Raw genomic sequence first — 27,980 nt, 5'->3', positions numbered from 1 at the left:
ATTTTTATAAAATGCTAAAATCTTCCCATGATTGAGAATCACAATATTTAGAGAATCCTGTGCTGGAATTTGTTTATTCCTGTTGTTATTTTCTTTAAGTTTTGAATCTCTTTGTGAGAAGTCTCTATTCTGTGTCCTCTCTGCTGTTCCAGGACTCACTCAAGAAGGGCTTTTCAGGGTGAATGGCAGTGTGAGGCTGGTAGAACAACTTCGCTTGAAGTTTGAGAGTGGAGCGCCTGTGGAGCTCGGGAAAGATGGCGACGTCAGCTCTGCAGCCAGTTTGTTGAAGCTCTTCCTGAGGGAGCTGCCCGACAGCGTGATCACCTCGGCCTTACAGCCTCGATTCCTTCAGCTCTTTCAGGGTTAGTATGGTAAATCCTCGTATGAGTTAAAACGATTTTCATTATCAGTCAAAGCTAAGCTTTTAAACATTTAACATTTCACTATTACAATAAGCTCTTACCTATTTATGGTCTTTCCATAACCACCACCTTTGCTATTTTGCCCCAGGCCTTCATCTCCTACCTAAAATAACACTCAACTGATTAGGAAATGCGTTATGAAATGGAATTTCTGAGACCACTGGCACATGAACACTTCAGTAATATAATACTGAAAAGATCTGATGCTTTGGGGGTCAAAGAAATTCTTTTCTGATTAGTGATTGCCACAGAAAGAGTGAGCGAAAAGAATAATGTAGAAAATATTAGAGAATAATTTAGAAAACATTAATTAAATTGTATTTGGTTAGTGACCTTCAAGACCAGAAGCTCACTGCCAGGCTTGCTTTTTTTTTTGTTTTGTTTTATTGTAAGCAAGATTGAATCCTAAATTCTCTATTTTATGAGGTAAAACTTGATTTTTAATTTTGTAAATGAAGGTATTCCTTTTTGAGTGTAATAATTATAGGCATAATCATTATTGAGTTTTCCTCCCTAAATACGTAAGAGAAAAATGTATTTCTAAGAGTAGTAGTTGCTAGATTAAGGATGTTACTTAAGCCTGGTGTGGCGCTGTACACCTGTTAGCCCAGCTGTATTCTCACACTCCCAGCTTGAACTCAGGAGTTTGAGACTAGCCTGGGAAACATAGCAAGACCCTGCTCTTTTCTTCTTCTTCTTCTTTTTTTTTTTTTTTAAAGGAAGCCACATTCCTTTATAGCAATGGGTAGAATATTCACATGTAGTATACTAAAGAATGAGATAAGTTGAGAAGGCAAGATAGGATGAGGAAGAAGCTGCCAGAAATATTTTATCTCAGAAAAGACCATTTTTAAATATTAGGTTCAAGTGGTCAGGTTACGTTGGAAGATGACATTGACCACCACCACTGGCCGTCCACTACTACACAGGGAGACCCATCGGGAGCTCCCCAAGGCCATCATGTTAGCAGTGCCTTCTTCTCTCTTTTTTTTTTGGTTTTTGGCCGGGGCTGGGTTTGAACCCGCTACCTCTGGCATATGGGACTGGTGCCCTACTCCTTTGAGCCACAGATGCCGCCCAGCAGCACCTTCTTGCCTCGCTCCTTCTCTGCCTCTGCAGCCCCTGCCTTCCCCAGGTGGTACTTTCAGAAGATTACCCATGTTTTATTTCTTTCTTTAGAGTTTCCATCTGGTCCTCAGGAAACACATGCACATCTTTGTCGGACCCTGTCTCTGTGCTGACACGCAGGGCACCCCTAGCCAGCCACTTACACTCTTCCGGGTGGCTCAGACTCTTCCAGGAGTTGTAGGCTCTTCAAACTCCACAAGTGGTTTATTTTCATGCACCTTGGGGATAGTTAGGGATGTTCTGGTTCTCTACAGTGCTTTTAAGCTTTCCATGTCATTAAGTGACATTTGGTAAGTGACATGTTTGAGGTTTGTTAAGTGGAAACCAACATTTTCATGAATGAATGTTTTCACGTTTACCTGTGTGAACATTTCAAGGAGGTAACTATTGCTTTTATTTGGAGACTTTAAATTATTTTTATAAGGAATGTTTTATTCATGGCCTAGAAGGGTATGACGTTTTGAGATAAATTTTTGAAAATTATTTTTAATAATTGCTATGAAAGGTAGTTGAAGAATTAAATATTTGTGCTTACTATCAAATATTTAGTAATGAAGTATCTTTAGTATTCTTAATGCTATTATATAGTATTCTTTATTATCTTGTATTGTTAGTACTCAAAAATCTTGTGAATTTCAAAAGCTTTTATCCCATCTCCTGAAGAGTTTTCATTTCATGTGAGAATGCATTATTTTATTATTTGTGTTGCTATTTATAGTAATATTTTTGTTTTGGGCCTTCTTTGTAGGTTATCTTCTTTTTTTACAACATAATTCCTTAGTGGCCAAAAAGTTGATATGTATCATAAAGCAAGTAGTATCATAAAAGTGTGACAGTTTAGGGTGGTACCTGTGGCTCAGTGGGTAGGGCACTGGCCCCATATACTGAGGGTGGTGGGTTCAAACCTGGCCCTGGCCAAACTGCAACAAAAAAATAGCCGGGCATGTGGCGGGAGCCTAAGACAAGAGAATCCCCTAAGCCTGGGAGTTGGAGGTTGCCGTGAGCTATGACGCCTCGGCACTCTACCAAGGGTGATAAATTGTCTCCAAATAAAAAAAGAGTACGACAGGTTATACAGTGTTCCATTACATTGTAGGACATCATGCACAAATAATGCGCATAGTGACAGAGTTAGGCTCTGTCTGTAAATAAATAAATTAATTAATATTGTTATAGGCCCTTTGAATTATGTCCTGCGTAGAGAACAAGCTATTTCATAACTGAATGTGCTTAAAATTTTTCAAATCAAAGCTCTTTCTTCCATACTTTATAGAATGGAATTCTGAAGCCCCAACCAAGTATTTTTTCAGACATTCAAGCTAAACCAGTGAAGACAGTCTGGACACTGCCTGTAAGCCTCCCTGTAGCTCACAGTGAACAATGGCCCTCTATGTGGGAGAAAACTGCTGGTTAGATTTATTCATTTTTATAACAAATTATCAACTCTGGATTTGTCAGTGTCTGAGGTTCCCCTCACTGTCCAGTTACCATTGACTAGACATTCTCACTGCTCATTTGAAAAATGGTTCTAGAATATACATAACACAAATTCTACCTCATCAATTAAATCGCCCATTCCTTGCAATTAAGATGTGTAATCTTTTATTTCTTTGTTTATCTATAATATATATGTATATATAGAAGGTTCTGAAAAAATTGATGGATTTATCTACTTCCAAGTCATCTAATAAATATTTACTAAAAATATTTAATTACAAGATGGAAATAGTTATATTTATATTATAGATGAAAATTTAGTGGGGAGCATTCAAATAAAGATATTTTTGGTTAATACTGAATTAAATGAATCCTTCTCTTCAAAATGTATTGCTTATAATTCATTCCTATTTCCAAAACACACCTGAGCTAGTAAAAATAAAAATAAAAAGTAAAGACCTAGGGCCAAAATGCCTGACTAGATGTCACTGATATGTGCCCCTTACAGACAGGGTGACCAAAATAGCCAGTGGATATTCACATTTCGATGAAATTGTCTAAGAGAGAACAGTGGGATTCAGCAGAGAAGGGATGGGAAACACTGACAGCAAAGCAGAGGGAAGGGAAGCCGCCTGCTCCACGGGATCAGCTGGGGACCAAGACAAGCTCCCAGATGTCAGGGACGGTGAGTCAGGGACTTCTGGGGCTCCACATTCTTGCCAGGGGCTTTTACAGTTCTAGCTAAGGGAGAGCCACTTTACCCCCGTGGGCCTCCAACCTAGTGTAGGGAGCTGCCTAGAAATCTCTGCCTGTAAGCCTCCCTGCAGCTCACAGTGAACACTGGGACCTGAGTGGCTACAGCATCATGCCATTCTGAGAGCACAGCCCACAGAGGTCTGTGTCCTGCCCTGAAGCCAACACCACAGCCTCTCCTCTGCTGCTGATGGTCCAGGGAGGGGGCCCTGAGAACAGAGGACACTAGAGTGTGCCCTCTCCTGAGTCTAGGAGCTCCCCAGGGAGCTCCCCAAGTGCTGTGAATCCAACTCACTGGCTAAGCTCCCTGGGTGCTTGGACCCTGGTGTGGACGAGAGGACTCCCCACCCCCACCCACTACTGCAGACGTAAGTCCTGCCGCCCCTGTTGGAAGTTGGCATAGGTGCACCGGCGGACACCCTTTGCAGGGTAGGGGCGTCAATTATGACCTTAGGACTGTAGCCTAAATAAACTCTTGGGGTCAGTTACAAGTTTATCTCCACAAGTGCAGATCAAGAAGAGATAAGACCAACCACTCTTCTGCCCACCTTGAGAAGATTTCGAAAATGACTTTTCCTCTATTCCCCTTTTTTGAATGCTCACCTTACCTTATGTAAAATGTAAATTTACTGAACACTAAGTAAATTTCCTTATTCTCACTCGCCCTCCTTTTTTTCCTGTATATACCTTTCTCTTAAATATGCATCTCCGTATCCTTCTGTGGAGAGCCCAGGCCTCGCAGCTGCTTTTGTGGTCCATGCTTTTCCTGAGTGCATTTATAATAAGTATCAATTGAATGTGATTCTTGTCTTCAGTCACTTATTATTTAAATTACTAGTTACCACAAACATTAGAAAGAAAACAAGAAGAGAACATGTAGCTGATAATTAGATAATGAAAGTAAGAATGGAGTCAGAGGTTTTGAGTTTTGATGACTTGGAAAACAGTAGGTTAGGAAGAGGTGTTCTGGTGACTAGACCCTTTTGTCTAAACCTTTTGTGATAGATGCCCCACAACTATATGGTGTCAGAGGGCCGGTTTGTCAGACTGGTATGAATACATGATAATAAATCAGGAAGAAAGGTTTTGGGGTTTTTATTTGTTGTTGTTTTTCTTTTTGGTTTGTATTTCAAAATATTATGGAGGTACAAATTTTTTCAGTTATACATATTGATTTTTTTTAATGCTTGAGTCTGAGTTGTAAGTGTGCCCATCACCAGATAGTGTTTGTTATATGCATTAGGTAGGTTTTTGCCAGCAAAAGAAAAGAAATAACTAAGTCAGAGCAGAACTAGATGAAATGGAAAAGGAAAAAGTAGTACAAGGGATCAAGAAAACAAAAAGTTGGCTCTTTGAAAAGATAAAATTTGTAGACCTCTTGTTAGATTAACCAGGAAAGGATGCAAATGAGCTCAATCAGAATGAAAAAGGGTACAGCTGATACCACAGAAATACAAAATAACATTTGGGAATACTATGAAAACAGAAGAAATGGACAAATTCCTGGAAACAGAAAACCTCCCAAGACCCAATCAGCAAGAAATAGAACTCCCAAACAGATCAATAACAAGCAACAAGATTGAAGCAGTAATTAAAAGCATCTTTCAACAACAAAATAAAATTCTTATATCAGAGGGATTCACAGCTGAGTTTTAACAGATCTACCAAGAAGAGCTGGTATTCATCCTGCAGAAATTATTCTATGTCATCAAGAAGGAGGAAATCCTTCCTGACTCATTCTATGAAGCCAGTAGCACCTTGATACCAAAGCCAGGAAAGGATACAACAACAAAAATAAAACTACAGAACAATATCCCTGAAGAGTAAAAGGCAGAAATCCTCAATCAAATACTAGCAAACCAAATTCAACAGCACATCAAAAAAAAAAAAAAAATCCACCATAACCAAGTGGGCTTCATCCTAGGTATGCAAGGATGGCTCAACCTAAGTAAATCAATAAATGTGATTCACCACCTAAACAGAAGCAACAAAGACTACATGATCATCTCAATAGATGCAGAAAAAGCATTCCACAAAATTCACACCTTTTCATAATAAAAACTGTCAATAAATTAGGCATAAAAGAAACATACCTTTAGGTTATGAAAGCCATATGTGAGAAACCCACAGCCAACATCATACTGAATGGGGAAAAGGCGAAAGCATTCCCACGATAAACTGAGCAAGAAACACATGCCCACTCTCACCACTTCTTTTCAACATAGCACTGGAAGTCTTAGAGCAGCGGTTCTCAACGTGTGGGTCGTGACCCCTCTGGGGGTCTAACGACCCTTTCACAGGGGTTGCTTAAAACCATCACATACACCACATACAAATACAACTGTATGAAAATAATTTTATGGTTGGGGGTCACCACAACATGAGGAACTGTATTAAAGGATCGCAGCATTAAGAAGGTTGAGAACCACTGTCTTAGAGCAATCAGGCAAGAGAAAGAAGTAAGGGACATCCAAATCAGGAAAGAGGAGGCCAAAGTATTAGTAAACCGCAAAACTCTCCCAAGGAAGAAAATTTTGATGCATGGTTCTAGTAGCACCAAGGAGAGCACACTGCAAACTTTATGCTTAACACAAGGCCTAGGGCAGCTACTCTTCTTTTGCCTTCACTAATTCAAATCTTCTCTCTCCCATCCATCTCCATGGGGGGCCTTCACATTTTAATATGCTTCAGCTTGTCAGATCTGATCTTTTGTCCTGAAAGGAAGAGACAATCTTCAACTTTCTGGGAACATTCCCTACTGCAGGTGAATCTGGGATTTTTCCAAAGGCTCAGGTGTGGTTAACCTTGGAGTGTCAATCTTAAATAATGAGATTCAGGAGATATAATGAAGAGTGCAAAGCATGAGCATAGTCACCTGGGAAACACAGACCACCCAGAGGAATAGGGTCAGTGCTCCAAAGTGGAAAAGTTAAAGTTTTACTTATATAGGAAGAGATAGAGACGTTTAGCAGGATTGCAACATTTTTCATTTGAGGTCAGTATATACATTAGAGTAATTTGTTTGGTTATAGCGTGCTATATAGCCCAAGGCAGATTGCTTTTATATTCCCTAAGGAGAGGTCTTATTTTGGGCACTTTCCAGTATTTTCTAACCTGCAGGGCAGGAATAAGGAAGGGAGTTTGAAATGTGTGAGTAGTGGTGCCCAGAGATGAGGCCACAGAGATGTTCAGGCCAGGTTTGTTGAAACCGGAGGGCAACCCGCTGGGCAGTGCAAGGGTGATGTCTGTACCTGGGGGCAGTCAGAGACCCCTTTGTTGTAGGGCTGTAGGGGGTGGGCAAATTCCACAGCTTTCCCAGAAAATTAGGGTCTTTGGCACGAAATCTGGGGGGCGGGAGGGAGCTAGCCAGAACCTTTGTGTCTTTGTCTTAGGAGAAGGGGAGGAGTAGGAGGAGAAAGAGAGCGAAGGGTTTGTGTGTGGCTGCATTAGGCCCCCAGCAGAGTTATCTGTAATTGGAGAAGCAGAAGGTAAAGATCCATGGTACGTGACTTAGGCCACAGAGTCCTATTTCTGTCAAGGCTCAAGTAATGTAAAGCTCCAACAGTTTGAATTATTTAGTTTCGCAATAGAACCTGATGATCTTATAGGACATTTCATAAATGTCTTTCTCGGACATCTAGCTGTTTTTAATCAATGAAAGGGGCCAGAACTAGTATTGCATCTTGACAATTGGCCTCTGAATAAAAATAACGGAAGTTAAAAGGGGAGGATTATTTGGAGGCCACGATGAAGAGTTTATTTTAAGTGGATGAGGAAGATGAAAGTCAGTGCTCATGAGAGGGATTAGGGATTGTCAACGGACAGGAACCACAAAGTCTGTTGGTTTAGCAAAGAGACTTTATTTAGGGTTACAGCCTGCAGGCTGGCCTTCCTGACACACTGGGAAGTGAGACAGGCACTTTGAGGGGAGAGGTAAGACAGGAATGTATGCCGAACGAGTTGGTGAAGTGTACATGCTCAAGCGTACAGGAGGAGCTGTGAATATTTATGCAGGAGCCACACACACATGCATATTAGGTTTCCATATATATAACAAACAATCCATGATTACTTTGGGGTGGAGGTGTAAGATTTACATGTATCATAATTAGGTCCTATATGTAAAAAGGTGAAATGTGGGACACGAGTCTATTAACTGCATGTCTTCGAGAAACTGACCAGAACAAATTCATGGCTGGCAGCTGTGTCTTAAGAAGAAAGACACATGTGCCCACTCTCACCACTTCTTTTCGACATAGTTCTGAAAGTCTTAGAGCAATCCTTTTTTTCCCCCTTTAGAAAACTTTATGTTTAAAGACAGAACTTATTTTTCTTTTATAAAAACACATAGCATTAAAAGAACCCATAGCATAGTTTTGCAAGGGGAGACATTTCGTTAGCATAATCTTACCAATAATGCAAGAAGGACTGACATATTGAAATACATTTTGCTGCTGGCAATCTTTGAGGTCCGAAATGGCTGTCATGTTGGAACCATAAAAATAGGAGGAAGCCATAGAGCTCAGCCTTTTATTCTTCACACGTCAGCCCTTGATAATCAAGTAATGATTAGTAAGGAGAAGGGAGGTAGGATCAAATGAGAATTGGCCTGTCATGGCCAGGAACTTAAAACTCTGAGGTCTTTTAGCTAAAGGATGGTCCATTAGTCTGTTGACAGAGGGTATAACTTTTATTTCAGGCGTTGAAATGAAGATATGCATTTCATAGTCTCATCAGTGTTTATAATTTGCAGCATCTGTTATGTTTGGACCGTACTGTAGACATAAATAGATAACAATAAGCGAATTTTATATGTATTTCTTTCATGAGAATTTAAATGCCTATTCTGTGCCAAGATTTTGCTTAGGTGCTTTCCTTGTGTTTGGTTTCTAAGTCTTGTTCTGGCTCCTCCTGTAAATATTTCCCAGGTAGGGAGAGTGAAGTGCAGTGAGGATAAGTTACTTGCAAAGAGTGTGCAGAGCTCAGGATCTGCCTAAACCCAGAGCCCAAGCCTTTTCTACTATATTGAGTGTTATCAGTGAATTAAGGCTACTCTCACAGATTAACAGACTGGCTGGCTTAAAAGTAGAAATTTATTCTCTCACATGTTTGGAGGCTAGAAGTCCAAGATCAAAAAGTTGACAGGGGTGAGGCTGCCTGGTGAGGGCTGTCTTGCAGATGGACACCTCATGAAGTCCTCTCACAGCCTTTTCTTTGTGCTGGAGGGCTCCAGGGTCTTTTCTCTTCCCATGAGGACCCCAGCCCTGCCTCATTAGGAGCCCACCCTTGTGGTCTCATTCAACCTTAATTCCCTCCTTAAAGGAGGACTATATCTTCAAATACGGTCACACTGTGGGGTGGGGAGGGTTAGGACTTCAACCTCTGAATTTTGGAGGCACAAAATTCAGTTTATAACACTGTGCTTTTTAAAATTTATCAAATGTGATAATGTTTGAATGAAAAATAAATTAGAAAAAAACCTACAGAGGGATGTTAATTAGACAATCTCCAGGCTCTTACAGAACTGATATATTTTTGACTTGGAAATCCTTAATGTCTAGGGAGGCTAGGAGTAAGGAATTAGTTTAAAATACATGATATGCTATGGCAAAAATGATACTGAGGTAAGTTTTTTTTATTCGTACATATAATTCTTGTAGCTTTTCTTTGTGTTGAATACTGATTTTCTTTGAGATTAATTCCTTTCAGTCAGTGGTTCTCAACCTTCCTAATGCCGCAACCCTTTAATACAGTTCTTCATGTTGTGGTGACCCCCAACCATAAAATTATTTTCATTGCTACTTGATAACTGTAATTTTGCTACTGTTATCCTAAGACCATCAGAAATATGTGTTTTCCGATGGTCTTAGGTGATCCCCAAAGGGGTCACAACCCACAGGTTGAGAACCGCCACTGCTTGTGGTGATGATGATGATGATAATAGTGCTATTAAATCACTACTTGCTATTTAAATATGTAGCAGATATCTTGCTTATGTAATCTTTTTAAATCTTTGCATCAGCTCTGATGAGCTATAGGTCCTATAATCTCTATTTTGAAGAAAGTATTGCAGCGTGTGGCATAGAGCATAGGCTCTGGCTCCATTCTGACTGACTGCAAATCTCTGTTCTCTGCATAGTATGGCCAAGTTACTTGACCTTTTTTTGCCTTAGTGTATAGTTATCTATTGCTGTATAACAATAACTCCAAAATTTAGTTGCTTAAAACAATAAACCTGTATTTTCTCTCATAGTTTCTGTTGGTCAAGAATTCAGGTGTGGTTTAGATGGGCAGTTCTAGTTTAAGGTCTCAGGGAAGTTGTGGTCAAGGGGTTGGCAAGGGCTACAGTTATCTGAAGGCCAGACTGGTGCTAGCACATCTGTGAGTGAGGTGGCTCCCTCACACAACAGGCACCTCCTTTCCATATGGGCCTCTCCAGGAGGCTGCTTCAGCTGATAGCATGGTAAGGTAGCTTGTTCCAGAGTGAGCAATTCAAGAGAGAGATGGAAGCTGTCCTTTTTATGATATAGCCCCAGAAGTCAAATAGCATCACGTATACCCTATTTGTTGGGAGTGAGTCATTAATCTGGTCTGTTCAAGGGCAAGGGAATTAGGCTCTATTTTTTGAAAGGAGATACATTAAGATTTGCAGACATCTATATACCACTATACTTAGTTTCCCTGTTCAATGGACATAATAGTGGTATCTACTTCCTGAGATTATTGTGGCTATTGAAAGAATTTATCCATGTAAAGCACTTAGAACAAGGCCAGTCCTATAGTACATAGTTAATAAATGCCAATCCCGTGATTCTCAGTCATGGAAGCCGTAGGAATTGCCTGGGAAACTTTGAAAAAAGTCACATTGCAGGCCTATTAAGTCCTCATCTGTGGGGATGGGACACAGGCGTCCATTTTTTAACATAATCTCCCTTTTCCTGAGTTTATGTCCCCAATTGTCCTCAGCCTTCACTCCTGCCCCTTGCTTTCTTGGTTGTAAAAAGGCAAGCCGTTTAGTGCAATTCCCTCCATGTTTTTTACTTTCAAGCTTCAAATTGATACCTCCACCCTTTCTCTCTTCTAACTTCCCTGCCTCTTAAAAAATTGTAAGAGAAGAATAAGTGCAGTTACCTGCTAATGATGAGGGAGGAGAAGGGAAGGGGAAAAAATATTGACTTCAACTTGGAGTTAAGATGAAGGCTTGAAAATTCTTGCCCAAATTAACTGAAAATTTACTTGAACTTTTAATTGTTGGTTGAGTTGATAAATAACACAAGATGGACTAAACCTGTTATAAATTCTTTGGAGGATATTTTTGGATATCCAACAATCCAAAATTTGAAATACCAATTCTCAATCATTTTTATTTTTTATATAATTTTAATAAAAGATTAAGCCTGAAAATACATATTATATATGGTAGGTCTTTTTTTTTTTTTTTTTTTTTTGGTGTTAAGTCAGTATTAATAAATTGCTTTTCAGTTGTAAAATTGTAGTAAAAGCATTAGGTTTGGTATTTTGTTGCTCACGTTGAAAATTAGGGCACTGTCCTGTCAACAGTGAGTTCACAGTTTTGTTAAGAAAATAAAATATATGCACTAAGATCCAGGATACATAGAATAAAGTGCGGTTGAGGGAGAGAGGAATGAGCATGTCTAAGTCAGATTCAGAGGGGTTTTAAGGAAAAGAAAAATAGCGCGTTAACAGAGCTTTGAAGGTGTTGTTCATGCAAAGGCGTTTTAAAAGCATAGGCTTGTGATTGAACAGTGAGCATTGTGTGCGTATGTGTGTGATGGAGTGGGGTAAATGTAATTGGATGTGGTGATCTTTCAGGAAAATTATTAATAAAATACTACAGTGGCACATTCCTATTTTATTTTATTAGCCCCAATAAAATTCATCATCTTCAGTGGACATATTTTTCTCTATTTAAATAAATGTTCTTATCAAATTAGTATGGTTTTATAAAAAATGAGATATAAAATAGAAAGATTTCTTTAAGAAGAAAACCAACCACACTCTTTGGAACCCCTTAGTTTTCTCCTGGAGGAAATCAGTTTCAACTGGCTTAACTGTGCTTTGGGGATTTGTTTCCATTTAAAAATATACTTAATAATGGTGTGTCTTGGTCGCTCCCTTTTGGATATCACCTCATCAGTTCTGCTTATGAAATATATGGAATTAGCTCTGTTACATTTTCATTTATTCCAAACAGTTTCTTCTAATATTGTTATAGCACAAGTTTAGTTAAATTTATCATTACTATTTGACTTGTTTCAACTATATAAGGGTATGTTTATGTGTGAGATATTTCCTGATGTTAATATGTATCTTATTTTTTTACTGACATTATTTTTATAAAACTACCTTCAGGTATTTTTTTTTTCATGAACTGTTCCAAAAACTGCACTCTTAACTTTTTTTTTCAAAATTGTCAAATAATTTATCAGGTCTCTATTCCTGGGACATTCCTTTTGGAGCCCTTTTTTTCTGCTCCCACCTGCATTGGTTGTAAACATCATCCCCAATATATAAGTTTTCCCTTATTAGTCTTTTTTCCTTGTACCTGCTGTTTCCTTGAGTCTTTTAATTTTTATTCATTTTCTTAAGCATTTAGTAAGTCCCTCAATTTGGAAAATATTTTCTTTTGTTCTTGGAAATTTTCTTGGATAGCCCTCCCTCCATTATATATAATTCCTTTTAAAATGTCTTTTAATTGTTTCTTGTGAAATGTTCTCAAGTTTGTTTTCCAGACAGGCTTATTTGTATTTTATATTTTAGCTTTTATATTTTTCAGACCTAAAATATTCTTGTTTTCTTTTCTTTTTCAAAGCTCCCTATTTATTGTGTGTTTTGTTTTGGGGTTTGGTTTGAGACAGGGTCTTGCTCTGTTGCCTGAGCTAAAGTGCAGTGGTGTCATCACAGCTCCCAGCGACCTCAGACTCCTGAGCTCAAGTGATATTTTTGCCTCTACCTCCTGAGCAGATGTAACTACAGGTGTGCATCACCATGCTTTGTTAATTTTTCAAGTTTTTGTAGAGACAGGTCTCACTTTTGCTCAGGTTGGTGTCAAATTCCTGTCCTCAAGCAATCCTCCTGCCTTGGCCTCCTAAAGTGCTGGGATTTTAAGTATGAGCCAACACATTTGGCCTCACAGGACCCTATTCTTGTTTCAAAGCAGCCTGGTCTTATTTTTCTGAGGATACTAACAAGGATTTGTTGTTCCTGTTATGTAAGTTTATTTTTTTTCCCTCTGTGTTACCTGTTTGCGGGTTTTCTTTTAATCTGTCTTTATCCAGACATATAATGATTCGTAACTGTTTTGATTGAAGAAAAACATTTTGTAAATGGAGACCAGGAGGTTGCACTCCTGGTACACTTCATTTTAGAAGGATTAGATAGTACAGCAGGGAAAATCTAGCTGTTTCCCTTGGGGATCCCCAAATGTTGGGATGTGAACCTGTTTTTCTCTTCATCATCTGAGTTCCTTAAGAGCAGGTGTGAGAGGAGAGAAGTGTGCTTGCTCCTGGGGCTCATCATCTCTCAGCAGACTCCAGTAATCTTACATTTTCAACCGCACTCCTTACAGTAGCCCTTAACTGTCTCAGATATACAAGAATGCTTTGCTTATTATCCAGAGACTAGGCCTTAGCACTCCCACCCGAGAGCGTGCTCACCTGAGTGCAGAGGTGTGGGAGGACTCCCTGAGCCTGACAGATGATGAAACATCACCTTCAGTCTTCCAAACGTCTTCCAAATCCCATCCACTTCTGTCTTCTCTGCAATTTTTTTTTGTGCCCTTTGATACTTAAACTTTTGATGTATTATTTTACTGCTATTTCAATGAAGTCTTTGATAAACACAAATGATTAATCTGTCTCTTTAAAATGAAATACTCCCTTGGCTTTTTTGATACCCCACCCCACACTGGATTTTAAACAGGACAGAATTTTATAATAGCAGCTGTGCAAACAATATGTGTGAGTTATGTGCCTGTGAATTTTAGCTTCTGAGCATTTGGTAATTTAGACAGCAACTATTTTTCTTAAGAAAACCACCTTAATAATAGGGTGATTTTAATTAGTACTATGGCTAATTATAAAGAAATGTAATTAAACAAACTAGCTCACGCCTGCGCCTTGAGTTTCTTTCTTCGTTACATAAGGAATTCAGTAGGTAACTTGGAGTAGGCCTCTCTTTTATACGCACTGTGATAATGCCATTTTTTTTATTTGAAGTTAGCTAAGTGGTTTTGCCTTGTAAGTTTTAAAGTACCATGTGAATAAATGCTGCCTAAATATCAGTTATTAAGTGTCATTTCTTGAATAGCATGAGCTCCATAGGAAGCATATGACATACTTCCTTCCCCAGGTTAGTTACTTACCGAGAAGCTTCTTTTCTTTTTTTTTTTTTTTTATTGTTGGGGATTCATTGAGGGTACAATAAGCCAGGTTACACTGATGAGAAGCTTCTTTTCTATTGAAATAATTCAACCTCCACACATCCGTTTCTGTGACAAACGTAATCATTATGTTAAACTCCAAGTTTTAGTTCTTTCCATTTTCAGTATGTACCTTTGAGGTTTTCTATGAGCAATGCCAAATATAAAGACTATTGTTTTTTTTCTATGTAAAAACCTCAACCCACCGCAGAATTGAAGGGGTGACATCTACTTATCTGCTCAAGGTGGCAATAAGATATGCAAAGCCTGCACTGGTATAAATTGGAAGTGTGGGGCCAGGAAGCCCAGGTTTCCACATGACTCCATACATGTTGGCAACGTTCCAGTTAGCCACACTTTCATCCACATGACAGGAAAAACCTTATTTGTATTTGTAACCCTCCATAATCTCTAAGTTACAGGTCTCGATACCTAAATGAACTTCGCTGAGTACAAGTGTGCACCTCTACTTTCCCTATAATGGCCTTTGACTCTGAGACAGTATTACGTAGTGGTTGAGGTTGTACTGAGCAGTCATGGCCACACAAATTACTTGATACAAGAAAAACTCATTTTGAAGTCTACGAGGGCCTGTGTGTATGTGCATATGTAAACTTGCTGTTGGCCTTCAGGCTGTTCTCTTTATCCTTGAGGAATTAACTCTCTTTTAAAAAAAATTATCATGTTAGTGGGGTACTTATTAGGAGGAAGAGTAGATCGTCATCTTTAACTGGTGACAGAGTCGCACTCTGTCCCCCTGGGTAGAGTGCTGTGACGTCATCATAGCTCCCTGCAGCCTGAAACTCCTGGGCTCAAGGGATCTTCTTGCTTCAGTGTCCCTAGGAGGAGCTGGGACTGCAGGCGTGCACCACCACACCTGGCTAGTTTTTCTGCCTTTTGCAGAGATGGGGACGCACTCTTGCTCAGATTGTCTCAAACTCCTGAGCTCAAGCAATCCACCCACCTTTGCCTCTCCACTGCACTAGGCCACCTCCTCTATGTCCTTTAACCATCTTGATTTTAAAGTCAACAAATTTCTTTATACCAGCTTTACTGATGTATAAATTACCCACTGTAAAATGGGCTTTCTTAAGATGTGCAGGTCAGTGGTTTTTAGTATATTCATAGAGCAGTCATCACCGCTGTTTAAAAGTGGAACGTGTTTATGACCCTACGAAGAAACCTGGTGCCTGGTGTCTATTAGCAGTCACTTCCCATTCCTTCCTCCTCCCCCTGGTCCTAGGCAGACACAGTCTACTTTATTTCTGTATAGATTTGCTTATTATGGACATTTCATATAAATGAAATTACACAGTATATGGTCTTTCATGCTGGCTTTTTTTGACCTAGCATAATGTTTCATGGTTCATCCTTGTTGTAGCATTTATGAAGTACTTCATTTCCTTTTTATGGTTATTTAGTATTTTTTGAATGAATATACTACATTTTTATTTATCGAATTGTCTGCTGATGGACATTTGGGTTATTTCCACATTTTTACTGGTTAGGAACATTTATGTGCCAGTTTTTCCAACATAATGCTTTCATTCCTATTGAATATCTACCTAGTAATAGAATCGCTGGGTCATATGGTAACTTTATGTTTCACATTTTGAGGAACTATTTTTCCAGCATATCTATACTAGCTTACATTCCCGTGACCAGTGAATGATGTTTTAATTTCTTCATATCTTTGCCAACACCTGTTTACGTCTGTCTTTTTTATTTTAGCCATCCTCATAGTAAAGGCAATAAAATTTTATAATAGCAGGAAGATTGGAGGCTTGAAGAAGAAAAATAGGTAGGAGAACTAGCAACTCCAAGGCCAAGAAGATAATGTGTATTTGGGAATTTTGGAATAAATCATCCTGACCTGGCTTAAATCCTTACGGTATTCTTTGTGTTTTATTAATGCTTTTATGCTTAAAAAAAAGTCAAAACAGCTAACAAATGAGTTATTTTTAAAAAATATACACCTTGTATTAGGAGAATATCAACCCATGTAAAATAAATATTGAAAATTTATTTAATCAATATCAATTTGAAGGGGTGCCAAATGATTAGCTTGTTAGCCACCTACACCTTACCTCTGCCCTAACTCTGTTAAGCAGTGTTTTGAACACCTGCCTTACTGAGCCCATGGAAATAACCTTTTACAATGAGTCCGTAAACAACTTGAAGTCCCTCTAAGAGAAAGGGAGCCATATAAAATATATTTAAATAACTCGGGGCTTGATGGTTTAACTCATATGACACCAGGGCTACTTACAGGTTGCTTACATCTGAGTGGTCAGTGGTGGGTAGGAAAAACACAACTGGTGGTAATACGATTTCCACTGATACTACACACTTACTGTACTTTGCCCATTTAATATAGCCCTAGATTTATGGAAAACATCCAGTTTTATTGGCTGGGGTATTGCCCATATTGTTCAAGATTAAGGTTAGCATATTATATTGTGGGAGGTTCCTTTTTCTACAGGCTTTGATTGCTCTTCCCAGTCTCCTGTGGACTTACGTTCTCATACAAACAGATCCTTCAGCTGTTAAATGCTTAAATGCTAACATCCAGCCTAGATATGCGCTTCTGGTTTGGAAATTTAGTCAGAATATTTTATATTTCCTTATGATTTTATTTGTGCCACCTGCTTCCACTGACATTCATTGAGCACCCAGTAAAGGCCCACAAAATAAATATGCTGAGCTACTCTGCAGGCGTTGTCAGGAGTCTGTTTGGGGATGGAGAAGTGAGAAGTGAACTGCCACCTAACTCTTCATTCTTTCCGGACCTTTGCTCTTGCTGGATCATGCAAGTTCTTTCTGGGAGCGGGAATGTCCGTGTAAATATTGGCTAATTTGGCAGTAAATGTACCTCCGCATTTTGCAGAATCTAATCAAAACCATAAGATTGGTAGTTTCAGACATGATTGCAAGAGGGACTTTACCTAACAATTGCAATCAGTGTAACCTGGCTTATTGTACCCTCAATGAATCCCCAACAATAAAAAAAATAAAAAAAAAATAACAATAATAAAAAAAAATCTAAGAAGAGACTGTAACTCATTAATTTTTATTAGTCACTTTATCACCCTGCCCTTTGAGAAATTTGTGTGAGGCCTTTGAGAACTTGTCACAGGCACGGGTTGTAAGAGATCCATGAAAATATAACCTTTCCTAATGAAGAAAAATGCCAATTCCATAATCATAAGATGAAATTATGTTGTCTACATACAGTGTCACTTCGAGAAATGAGAGGCAGAGGTAAAGTTCAGTCTGATCCAGGGTAGCAGGCATTTCATGATTTTCCCCATCTTTCTGAGAATGCATATTTAGAAAGAAATATTGTTTAGTTTATTCTCACTTCCTTTGTAAAACATTTTGTACCTAATTCTTAAAGGCTTTTATTAAAATGTTTTCCCACATGCCCCCAGGACCTAAGAAGCTATAGTTTATCACAGGTGAATTAAGATTGTCACTCCCCCAACGATTTTGCTTGTGTATTTATTGAATCAGGGAACATGTCTTAAATGTTGACATGTATCCGATGCTGTGATAATAATAATAGCTCCCTCTGAGTGTGCTGATTGGACCATGTGCTCTGAGACCATGGGTTTAAATTGTACCCCAGCTGTCTGGTAGCGAGGTGACTGTGGACAAGTAAATCAGCCTCGCTGTTCCAGTCTAGGCCTCTCTAACTGGGGATGTATTTGATTTCTTTTGCTGCAGTACCAGATTATCAGGAAATCGGTGGCTTAAAACAATACAAATATATTCTCTCACTGTTCTGTGAGTGAGAAGCGTGTGAGCTCGGCTGGTTTTATTCCCGGTCTCACAAGGCCAAAGCCGAGGTGACGCCGAGGATCTTGTCTGACAGCTTTGGTCTGATTGCTCTGCAGGAGAATACTGCCAGACTCACACAGGCTGCCGGCACAATTCAGCTTTGTGCTGTTTCACAACTGAGGTCCCTATTTCTTTGCCGGCATCTCAGCTTCTAGGGGCGGCTCACGTTCCTGGGCCATGACCTGTCTTCATCTGTAAAGACAGCAGCAGCTCATGTACTATCTCCTCCTTTAGCAAGTTTTCAGAAATGTTTTTGTGAGGCTTAAAGAGAGGGAGCAAAAGGTACTTCAATACATCTGGCACCCTGAAACTCAATGTTTGGTTATTTTAATGCTGACCTGCTCATGGCTCTGAGTTATATCGTGATAGAGATTAGCATTTTGCCAGTTCTTTTTTTTCTTCTTTTCTCCTTGAGGCTAAGATTAGAAGTCATTGAAACGTCTAGGCACATGACAAACACTGGGGTAAATGTCAAGATTAGAGTTAGATGCCATCCTGTGATGTGTCCCCTGATACGGGTGCAGCATGGCTGGCTATGATCATAATCTTTTTTTAATGAGAGCAAATATTTGTCCCACAGTTTAGTGTTTGCTACTGAACCTGGAACAAAAAGTATGGTACAGTCTTCTAAGGGCTGATCTCTCTGTACACTGCGTACACTATGCAGGGTGAATGTTTGCATTGTAGCTGGAGGTGTGGGTTGGATTTAGCCAACAATAAGTGAACGCTCTCCGGAGAACTTGAATATTTGAAATGATCCTTTTCACTAATGGAGAAAGATAGTTCTTGCCCTAGGGAAAGATTGTGTTAAAGCAAATGGTGACTATTTCAATTATGAACCATTATTCCCATCTGCAAAATGTTCTTAAAACTTTTTGACTCGTGAATTATAACATACTATTCTAATTTTTATTACAATTCTAGAAGGGCAAGTTTAAAAGAGTTAACTTTTTATACACATGCAGAGGCTCATTTCACTTTATTACAAAGGCCCATAGAAGGGAATTTCATTCCTGACTATCCTTACCCTGTGACCACCAAATGAACCTTTCCTTATCTTTAAATGTGGTCTGTGATCTGACTCCTATATAATGACACTCTAATTCTGGTAGTTCTGTAAATAGACTAAATTATTCTACATTTCTTTAAAATACATATATTTGAGGTATAGATGACAATCTACTTAGGCAGTAAATTATACACGTAAATATTAAGGTTCAAATCTGAGTGTGCTGCTGATGTAGAGGATTCCCACATCCTTGCCTGGGGTGAATCCATGAATCCGATTTAGTCCTATGCTAGTTTGTCATGCTGTATGTCTTTAAAACATATGTATATATCTTGATCACTTTTATATGCAAAACAGAGAGAGGATTTAAAAGATGGTTAAAATTCAGCCTCCCACTTACTTATAATTGCAATCACCAGCCGTCACCCTGGTTCAGGTACTCCCAATTCCCCTCAGCCCTGGAACTGTATTTTTTGTTTAATGTTTTGTTCCCTAGAATTTAAGCTCCATGACGGTAGAGATTTCTGGTTGTTTATCGACAGATCTGAAATCATAGAAAGGTGCCTAGCACAGAGTAGTCACTCAATAAATTTTTGCTGAATGAGTGAATGAATATTTCATGCACGTATTTTCCATGTATAAAACAAACATCTTTCGCATGTAAAAGAAGCAAAAGCATTCAGACTACATCCAGAATCCACGCTGTGTTACATCCCACCAATGTCAACGTAGGCCAGCATTTCTCTTCTGGACTGTCGCAATAGTGTCTCAGCAGCCAGAGTGGTCCTCTTAAGTCAGGCCCTGTCTCCTCACAGCTAGAACTCTGACTCGGGGGGAAGCAAGAAGACCATGGCTTACGGTGATAAAATGAATGTGCCATTTCCCTTTCGGCCTTGTCTCCTGACTTCATCTTCATCCATGTTCCCCACCCACTGCCGGTTGGCACCAGACCCGGGTCCTCTGTCTTAGGACCTTGGTCCTGGGAAGACATTTCCCATTTCCTTCAGTTCTGTTCAGTTGTCGTGATGTCAGGGGGACCTCCCTCAACGCGATGAATGAAATGTTTCCCACTCCCCATCACTCACCCTGATTTTCATTTCTTCATAGCACTTGTGTTAGCACCATAGCACACACATTACCACCATGTGTATTTTAATTTATTGCCTGTCACCCCCTCGATTAGAATATATTTCATAAGGTTACATAAAAGTGTGACCTCACACACAGTATATGTTTTAAATAAATGTTTGCAAAAGTAGCAGCACTGCTAACTTTTTTAATGTGAGACCTTGAGGAAGCCATCATCATCGACCATATACATCCAAGATCAGAATGTATGAATGAATAAGGCAGTGTTTATTGTATTTAGGTATCAGCAAATCAAAAAATAATGCAAGCAGTAATAAAGTAATTATTATGAACTTTGTTTCTCATGAGCTGCTTCTTAAGAGGCACACTTGTACCAGCACTGCCCCAGAGATGCTTCCCTCGCCATCCTCCTACAACCTCCTCCAAAGGTGTCGATCAGTTATTCCCACATGTAGGAAATCTTGTTTGTGATATTGCTGTAGACTAGCCATGAGAGTGATATTCACCACGTATTTCTGGAAACACAAATGACAGATTCTCAGAATGTTAGCGCATAATTAATCACTGTGAAAAGAGGTGAGAAGAAATGTCATGATAATAAATTATGGTCTTTAACGTATTGTCAGTTTATTTGAACAGGACTCACAAGTAAATTATATGCGTAAATATTAAGGTTCAGACTTGAGTGTGCTGCTGATGTAGAGGATTCCCACATCCTTGCCCAGTGGGTGAGTCCATGAATCCATCTTCCATCATAGGAGACAGAAAGTCTTCTGGATAGAAGGAGGTAGATCTATTTCTTTCTCAATTACTTTCGCCTTTTGAGAACATATTTATTAATTCTTCCATTCATACCATAAAGGATTTCATTTTATTTTGTCATGCATGAAATTCTGTGAATATGTCTACCTCCCTTTCCGTTATTTGTCAGTTGTATTTCCTGGAAAAATTATCATCTTTTAAAAGTTGGAAGTAAATGATGAAAGTGCTGCTTTATTTAAGGTGATAGTGTTATAAATTTATAATTATTGGGGTTTTTAGTTTAGACATATAAGTAGTGTCCTCACTTGCCAGCCTGACAGTTTGAGCCAGAAGGCTGGAGGCTCATTACGATAATGGATGCTGTTGCTTATATCTTTAAATGCTGGGAATTAGACCACAATTTTAAACAGAGAACACACACCCTTGAAAACATCCAGACTCCCTTTGAATTAGTCACCATGAAAAGAAAAAAAAAAAGGCAAAATAAGATTACCTTTTCTCCTGATACCTCTTTGCTTATTTTTGTATAAAGGCATGAGAAATGGGTAACTTCAGTTAATTTTCAATCCGTCGTCCTTAATTATTTCCAATTCTTACATGTCCCTGCTGGTTAAGATCACAGCGCAGTAGGAAACGGTGTCATCTGAGCAGCACCACTTAGGTCACACACGTCCCTCCCCCAGGAAATGACTCCCCAGCCTTTATGCTGACCCTGTGCTCTGCAGTCACTCATGGTTATGGTATGTGACCTTCCCTGTGTTTTCTGTGTTTTTACTTCCTGTCCATGGCAATGTGTTACCCAAGTGTTTTGTAACATTGACTAATCCTCTTTCTTTGTATTTCATTTGACTCACAATTTTGTTTCTTATTCAGTTGAATGGCTAAAGGTGACTTAACACAGAAATCCAACCTGTGTATTAATTATAACTGGATTAAATTTTCATTGTCTTAGACATCTGTTAAAAGGATGGATTGTGATTATTCCTCTAACCTACTGTATTCGTTATAAAAGATTTGTATTTTCCTTTGAGAGAAAGTAGTGCACAAAGTAACAGAAGTTAGCAACTTAAGTATCAGCAAAGCAAATCTGAGATTAAGAGAAAGTGTTCATATGTATGCCTATGAATTTCGGCACAGTGTTAGACGATTTAAGCTGTATGGGAGTCATATATCAAATTCTGAACTTTATGACATGTTAGATAGTATCTTTAAAAAGTTGTTCCCTTTGATGTTTGTGAAAATATGGCAAGTCTTTACATGGGACTATTGTGTTAGATATAGGGAGTGCTGCATTGGGGTTTTACGGGGTGGGGGGGTAGAAATTGGGCTCAATTCGGAACACAAGGAAAAGTGAAAATTTTATAGCTAAGTAGCAGGGGAGGAGAGGTAAGTCAATGTTTGAAAAATTACTAAGAGGAAACATCAGGGTTAAAGAGAGATTGAGGTTAAACTGACCACACAGGATTCTGACTGAAGACAGGCCAAGGGAATCGATCACATAGCACCTGGGGGATGGTGGGAAATGAGGAATTTAATCACGGATCTGGGACGATCAGACATCAAGGGTGAGGGATTTAGACCAAACTAACTTGTCAGTTATTAGAAGTGGGCTCTTGAGAACATGCCCAAGACAGGGGCTAGTTGAAAAATAGCTCAGAGAAGCTTGATTGGATTTGGGTCAAGGAGAGAATCTTTGTCAAGATTAAAACGCTGTATAGAAACTTTAAAAGTTAACTTCCGTTTTCTCAGGGCACAGAAGCCCAATCATGTCCCTCACGGTGACCCAAGAAGGTCTCGTGTATCAAATTTTATTCAACTGAGAGAGTCTTGTTTTTGAAAAACTTGAAGACAAAAATCAAATGTCAGATTCCACTATGGATTGAAAACCTAACCATTACCTTAACTTTGGAGAAGAAAACACAAAATTAAAACACAATCCCATTTTATGCACTGCATAGCGCTGCAGGATTCTGAATTTCTTGAAAAAATTGGTAATCTTTAACATAAAACAAGTCCAATATTCAAGGCCCCTCCATCGGCAAGGAATTTTTTTCTGAGTGATGTTAGAATGTGTTCCACCTACATGCTTTCGTTGATGTTACTGTGCATTATGCCTCAGAACATTTTTTATTTTTTATTTTTCCAGATGGCAGACGTGACGCTCAGGAAAGCAGCTTAAGAGACTTAATAAAAGAGCTGCCAGCCACCCACTACTGCCTCCTCAAGTACCTCTGCCAGTTCTTGACAAAAGTAGCCCAGCATCACGTGCACAATCGCATGAATGTTCACAATCTCGCCACTGTATTTGGGCCAAACTGCTTTCAGTAAGTTAGTGGAGTTTGCTCTTAATCTCATCATGTTCCCTTTTCTATTTGCTACTTTCTGAAATTACTGGAATGTGGAAGCAGAATTCAATCTGAAATATCGACCTCATCATGTTGGAGAAGTTTCATCTTATTGTTGGGTATTTAGTTTGGTTTTTCATGCAGATTTTGAAAGAGGCAGCTATGCCTTTTGATGAAACCATAATATACAGTAATTCAAATAACCTTATTTATAATTCTGGAAATAGGTTTTGTTTTCATAAAAGTGCATTTAAAAAATCTGAACTCTGAAATGTTGCTTAGCAGAAAGAAAAGGAATATAATATAGTATTTTTTAATAGTGATTAAGTTCAAATTATTGCTACTAGATGGGAAACTATGAGTAGAATTATGTCAGTGACAGAAAAATGTAACCTCGATTTCATTTATTCATTTTCTCGAAATGAACTAGGCTAGAAGGAAACTACTCTGCTTTGGGAGATGTTATATCACTGGCCACAGAACTTGTGTAAAGCTTTATATTTTATTTTCTCTGTTATTCCTTAATGCTCTTTAGTTGTTGATATGTAATACATGACCTTGCAGTCCAGAGATATTGGCTTTTAACTTTCCTATTCATCTTCTGATATTAAACACATTCATTCTAGTTAGGAGAAAGAACACTCACGCTGTAAACGTTCATGGAAATTCTCAGCAAGCTTTTTCTTTTTTTTAAGTAGCATATCTGCTTTTTTCACTCCATTAATCTATACACTCATTCAGGATGACTGTCAAAATTTAGACTCTGGTTTAGGTCTTGGTGACTGCAGAGTTCCAGGCCATTCAGAGCCCAATTTGGGGAAAAGGTCTGTCTTAATAACCACCTTGATTTCAACCTTAAAGATGTTAACATTTCAGCGATGGCATTTTATAGGATATGTTAGGGTCTCGTGAATAAGTCTCTAAAGTATCTCATACAGCCTTCCCTAATGTTTTTATCTTATAAAGTAGGAGCTCTATGATAGTAAAAAGCCTATATTTGTTCTTTTTAATCCTATCTGTTCATAAACCTTTTTTTTTTTTTTTTGGTGATCTAATGAAGGTATAAGTAGCCCATTGTTCAGTAATTTTGAAACTCTAGAGTCTAGAAGAGGTGAAAGGGATTTGCATATAGAATGTTTATTTAATGAGTGTAAAACACAGACCTGTACTTCGTTACTGATTTATAAGATTGGGCTTGATCTGAAATTTCTGGGAACCTGCTCCTGAAATCCATCAAATATACTATTCTTTTGGATGCTATTCTAAACATAACTGTTTTCTAAATTTTATTTTCAGATTGTTCATTGCTAGTGCCAACATAGTTTTATTTTGCATTTATTTTGCTATGAACGAGATAGAATTTTTACTTGCGTTAAAAGGCTATTTGTCTTTCTTTCTCTTCATGTATTTGTTTGTGTCTTTTGCCCATTCTCCTATCAGATCCTTAGCTTTTTTTTTTTTCCTTGTTGAATACTTACTTTTAGTTTCTTTTTCCCTTAATAACTACATCTAAAACTCTACCTTTTTTCCTCAGTATCACTTTGTCACACCACTTTCATTATTATTGTATCACTTCATGTCCTGGGTTGGGTTGTCCAAGATACTAAGTTTGAGACTGAGTTTTCAAGTAGGAGTTTTATTGGGTAGTATTCTTTGGAAGTACTCCCCTGTACCTGTAAGGAGTAGAGGGGGAAAGGATTATGTAGAAGTTGAACTGCCATGCGGTTATAGCAAAGGCTTCATTCCATCCCGGAGCAGCTTAGAACATGGGATGGACTTTCAGAGAGATCCCTAATTGAGTCAAAGTATTTGATATCTTTGCCCCATTTCCAACAGTCACTGGAGGTAAGCTGTGCCCAAGGAGGTGGTGTTCTCCCCAAAGAGAGACCTGGCTTCAAGCCATAAGCAGGCACCACTCAGCAGGGGCGGAGTGGGTAGTGATTACTTCCGGCATGAAGGGGACGTCTGGGCAGCACCCCAGAGTCCACTACATTTTTGTAATTTAAAAAATATTTTTATTCAAACCAAGCCCTGGCCAAAACTGCAAGAAAAAAAAGAAAAAATATTTTTATAATATACTGTGACACAGTAGTAAATATTTTCTCAGAAAAAATTAGCAAACTTTGAACCGTAAACTGTATATGTTGTGTATCATTTTTCCAAATTCTCAATATTTTCAGACATTCAAAATTCCCAATTTTTCAGATGGGTAAAAATCTTCTTGAATACTTTATTATTTAATTATCAGAAATTGCTTTCCCCAAGTTTTGGCAGTTATGAAAATGGGTGCTGGCTTTTCAGTGCTTTGGACGGCATCATGTATCAACAGAAGATAATGCTTTTCTATTAAGTTTTCTATAAAACAAGACCCACAGTGTTTCCTTTGAAACTTAAGTCAGACCACTAGCGAAAGTCCTGGTGCATAGTAGTCAAATAGCAGAGCAGTGTTGGAATTCACGTACATTTAATTGAATGCATTTAAAGTTTCATTGAGGAAAATCAGAATGTGTAGACTGTGCATCTTACCATGTAATGGACAGCACTCCTTAGAAACATGAGATCGGAAACGTGACATTTCTCTTACCTTAGTTGTTGTAGTTTTCCTTTTTCTCTTATATAGTATATAAACTTCTTACAGTATTGATATGCTTTTTAATATTTAATGAAATAAAAAATTCCTTGTCCAATAAAATTTCTAAACCCAAGCCAATGTCTTCAACTTCGTGCTTGTATAAGAGACACATCTTCTGGCCTCCTTGGATTGTCTGGGCTCTCCCCACCGCCCAGACCAGTCTGTGGCCACCAGGCTTTGACCTTTGTTCTGCTTTAGGAATGCTGGACCCTTCTCCTTGGCTGCTGCCTTGCAGCCATGTCAGCCACCTACCTGCCCAGATTCACTTACCTGCTCAGATTCACTTACCTGCTCAGATTCACTTTTGGACCATAAATTAGGATCTTGATTCCCTAGAGGCTACCAAGAGGGGTTGGAAAAGGCAACCTGGAGCTCTAGAACAGTTAAGCCCTGCAGGTTAATGGGAAGCAGACAATGGGAAGCAGAAGTCAGAGGGAAATAAGATTGATCCATAACCCTTCCTTCTCCCTCTCGCGGAAGGCTTCTTGCAGCCTTTCTGGGGAATTCCAGACTGCCAAGCAAAGATGGAGACTTTACCTCTTTCATGTTTACATGGATGGAGCTGGAACATATTCTTCTTAGCAAAGTATCTCAGGAGCAGAAGAAAAAGTATCCAATGTACTCAGCTCTACTATGAAGCTAAATTATAGCTTTCACATGAAGGATATAACTGAACTATAGCACAAGACTATGAGGAAAGGGCCAAGGAAGGGGCAGGGAGAGGGGAGGTTTTGGTGGAGGGAGGGTAATGGGTGGGGCCACATCTATGGTGCATCTTAGAATGGGTACAGGCGAAACTTACTAAATGCAGAATACAAATGTCGACATATAGTAACTAAGAAAGTGCCATGAAGGCTACGTTGAACAGTTTGATGAGAATATTTCAGAGTGTATATGAAACCTGCACATTGTACCCCTTGATTGCACTAATGTACACAGCTATGACTTAACAATAAAAATAAATAAATTTAAAGAAAAAGAAAACAGTCATGTGTCTTTGTGGTTCTTCGTGTCATAGCTGTGCACACTTTACATTATTTCACACCCCGCCGGCCTTCTTTTCTCATCCGTGCTGCCCTGTACCCCTGCTCTCAAAATCATGCCCCAATATCTTCATTCTTGCCCTCAGTCTTTTTCCCTGAGACTCTGCTGCGAGGCACTGTACTGTGTACCTAATGAATCGGCAGGTTGCTCCAACACATTGGGAAAATCTGTTTTCTTAAGATAAGGTGAAGGATTTTAAAGTTTATTGTTGGGTATGCATGATTTTTCTTTAAACATACTGATTGTGGAACCTAATTTCCTCCTGAACTTATAAACAGCAATTCTACTATAAATGGTATTTCCCCAACATTATTACATTCGTAAGATCCTTTGAATTTGAAGCTTTCCTTTGACAAAAAAGTAGTCAACACTAAGGTCAGTAATATTAGAAAACCTAAATATTTTTATTTTCTGTTTATAATTAATTTAAAAATCTACTTGTTAAGCGATGTTCATGAAGAGACCAAAGACTCCCTAATTTTTTTAAAGCTTAGACTTTTTTGGTTTGGGTTTTGTTGTTGTTGTTGTTTGTTAACATTCTTGGCACTTTGCATTAAAACCCATTGCACATTCTTCATTAGCTTTCCTGATTTAATAGCATCAATGTCTTTAATCACTAATAATTTACTAATTGCTACTGATGAGTAAGTCATTTTGGCTAAATTTGGCTTCACATTCTTGCTTCCTTTACCTTTGTCAATGGTTACATAAATTCTATTCCTTGAAACAAGTGTTGTGATCCTAAACAATAAGGTAAGCAGTAATATTACCGATATTCCCGAAACTTAGAGGTAAATCAGTTCTATATTTTGAATCATAAGCTCTTCCACATATGCTCCTATCCAGGGTATTACATTTTTTTCTTAACAATAGCACCAAAATGGTTTTTCTTCAAGATGACCTCAAATCTTGCAGAAAAATAAGACGGTAAGTTAGTGGTATCAAATCACTAACTCATAACTTGTATCTGCATAATCTATATGTGTGTAATTAAGTGTTTAGATGACATCAATAAATGTTAGATGAGATGAGCTAAATTTGTGGACGCCCAACCAGATAAGCTTATAATATGGCCCTT

At 38.6% G+C, this 27,980-nt stretch overlaps 1 protein-coding gene across 5 annotated transcripts in view; it reads left to right on the top strand.

The window, feature by feature from the left end:
* FAM13A (family with sequence similarity 13 member A) overlaps positions 1-27,980 on the top strand; it is a 310,218-nt gene that overhangs the window by 76,232 nt on the left and 206,006 nt on the right. For 4 of the 5 annotated variants that reach the window (XM_053606078.1, XM_053606038.1, XM_053606166.1 and 1 more), the window contains exons 3-4: positions 153-362; positions 23,028-23,205. The exons of the other annotated variant lie outside the window; for it this stretch is intronic. In XM_053606078.1, the coding sequence (XP_053462053.1) occupies positions 153-362; positions 23,028-23,205 (388 nt within the window). The remainder of the gene's footprint in view (positions 1-152; positions 363-23,027; positions 23,206-27,980) is intronic. 5 annotated transcript variants of the gene reach the window in all.

The sequence above is a fragment of the Nycticebus coucang genome, chromosome 1, assembly GCF_027406575.1.
Source record: "Nycticebus coucang isolate mNycCou1 chromosome 1, mNycCou1.pri, whole genome shotgun sequence".
Taxonomy (NCBI): Eukaryota; Metazoa; Chordata; class Mammalia; order Primates; family Lorisidae; genus Nycticebus; species Nycticebus coucang.
Note: the sequence above shows the minus strand (reverse complement) of the source record. Positions and strands in the feature narration are given on the sequence as shown.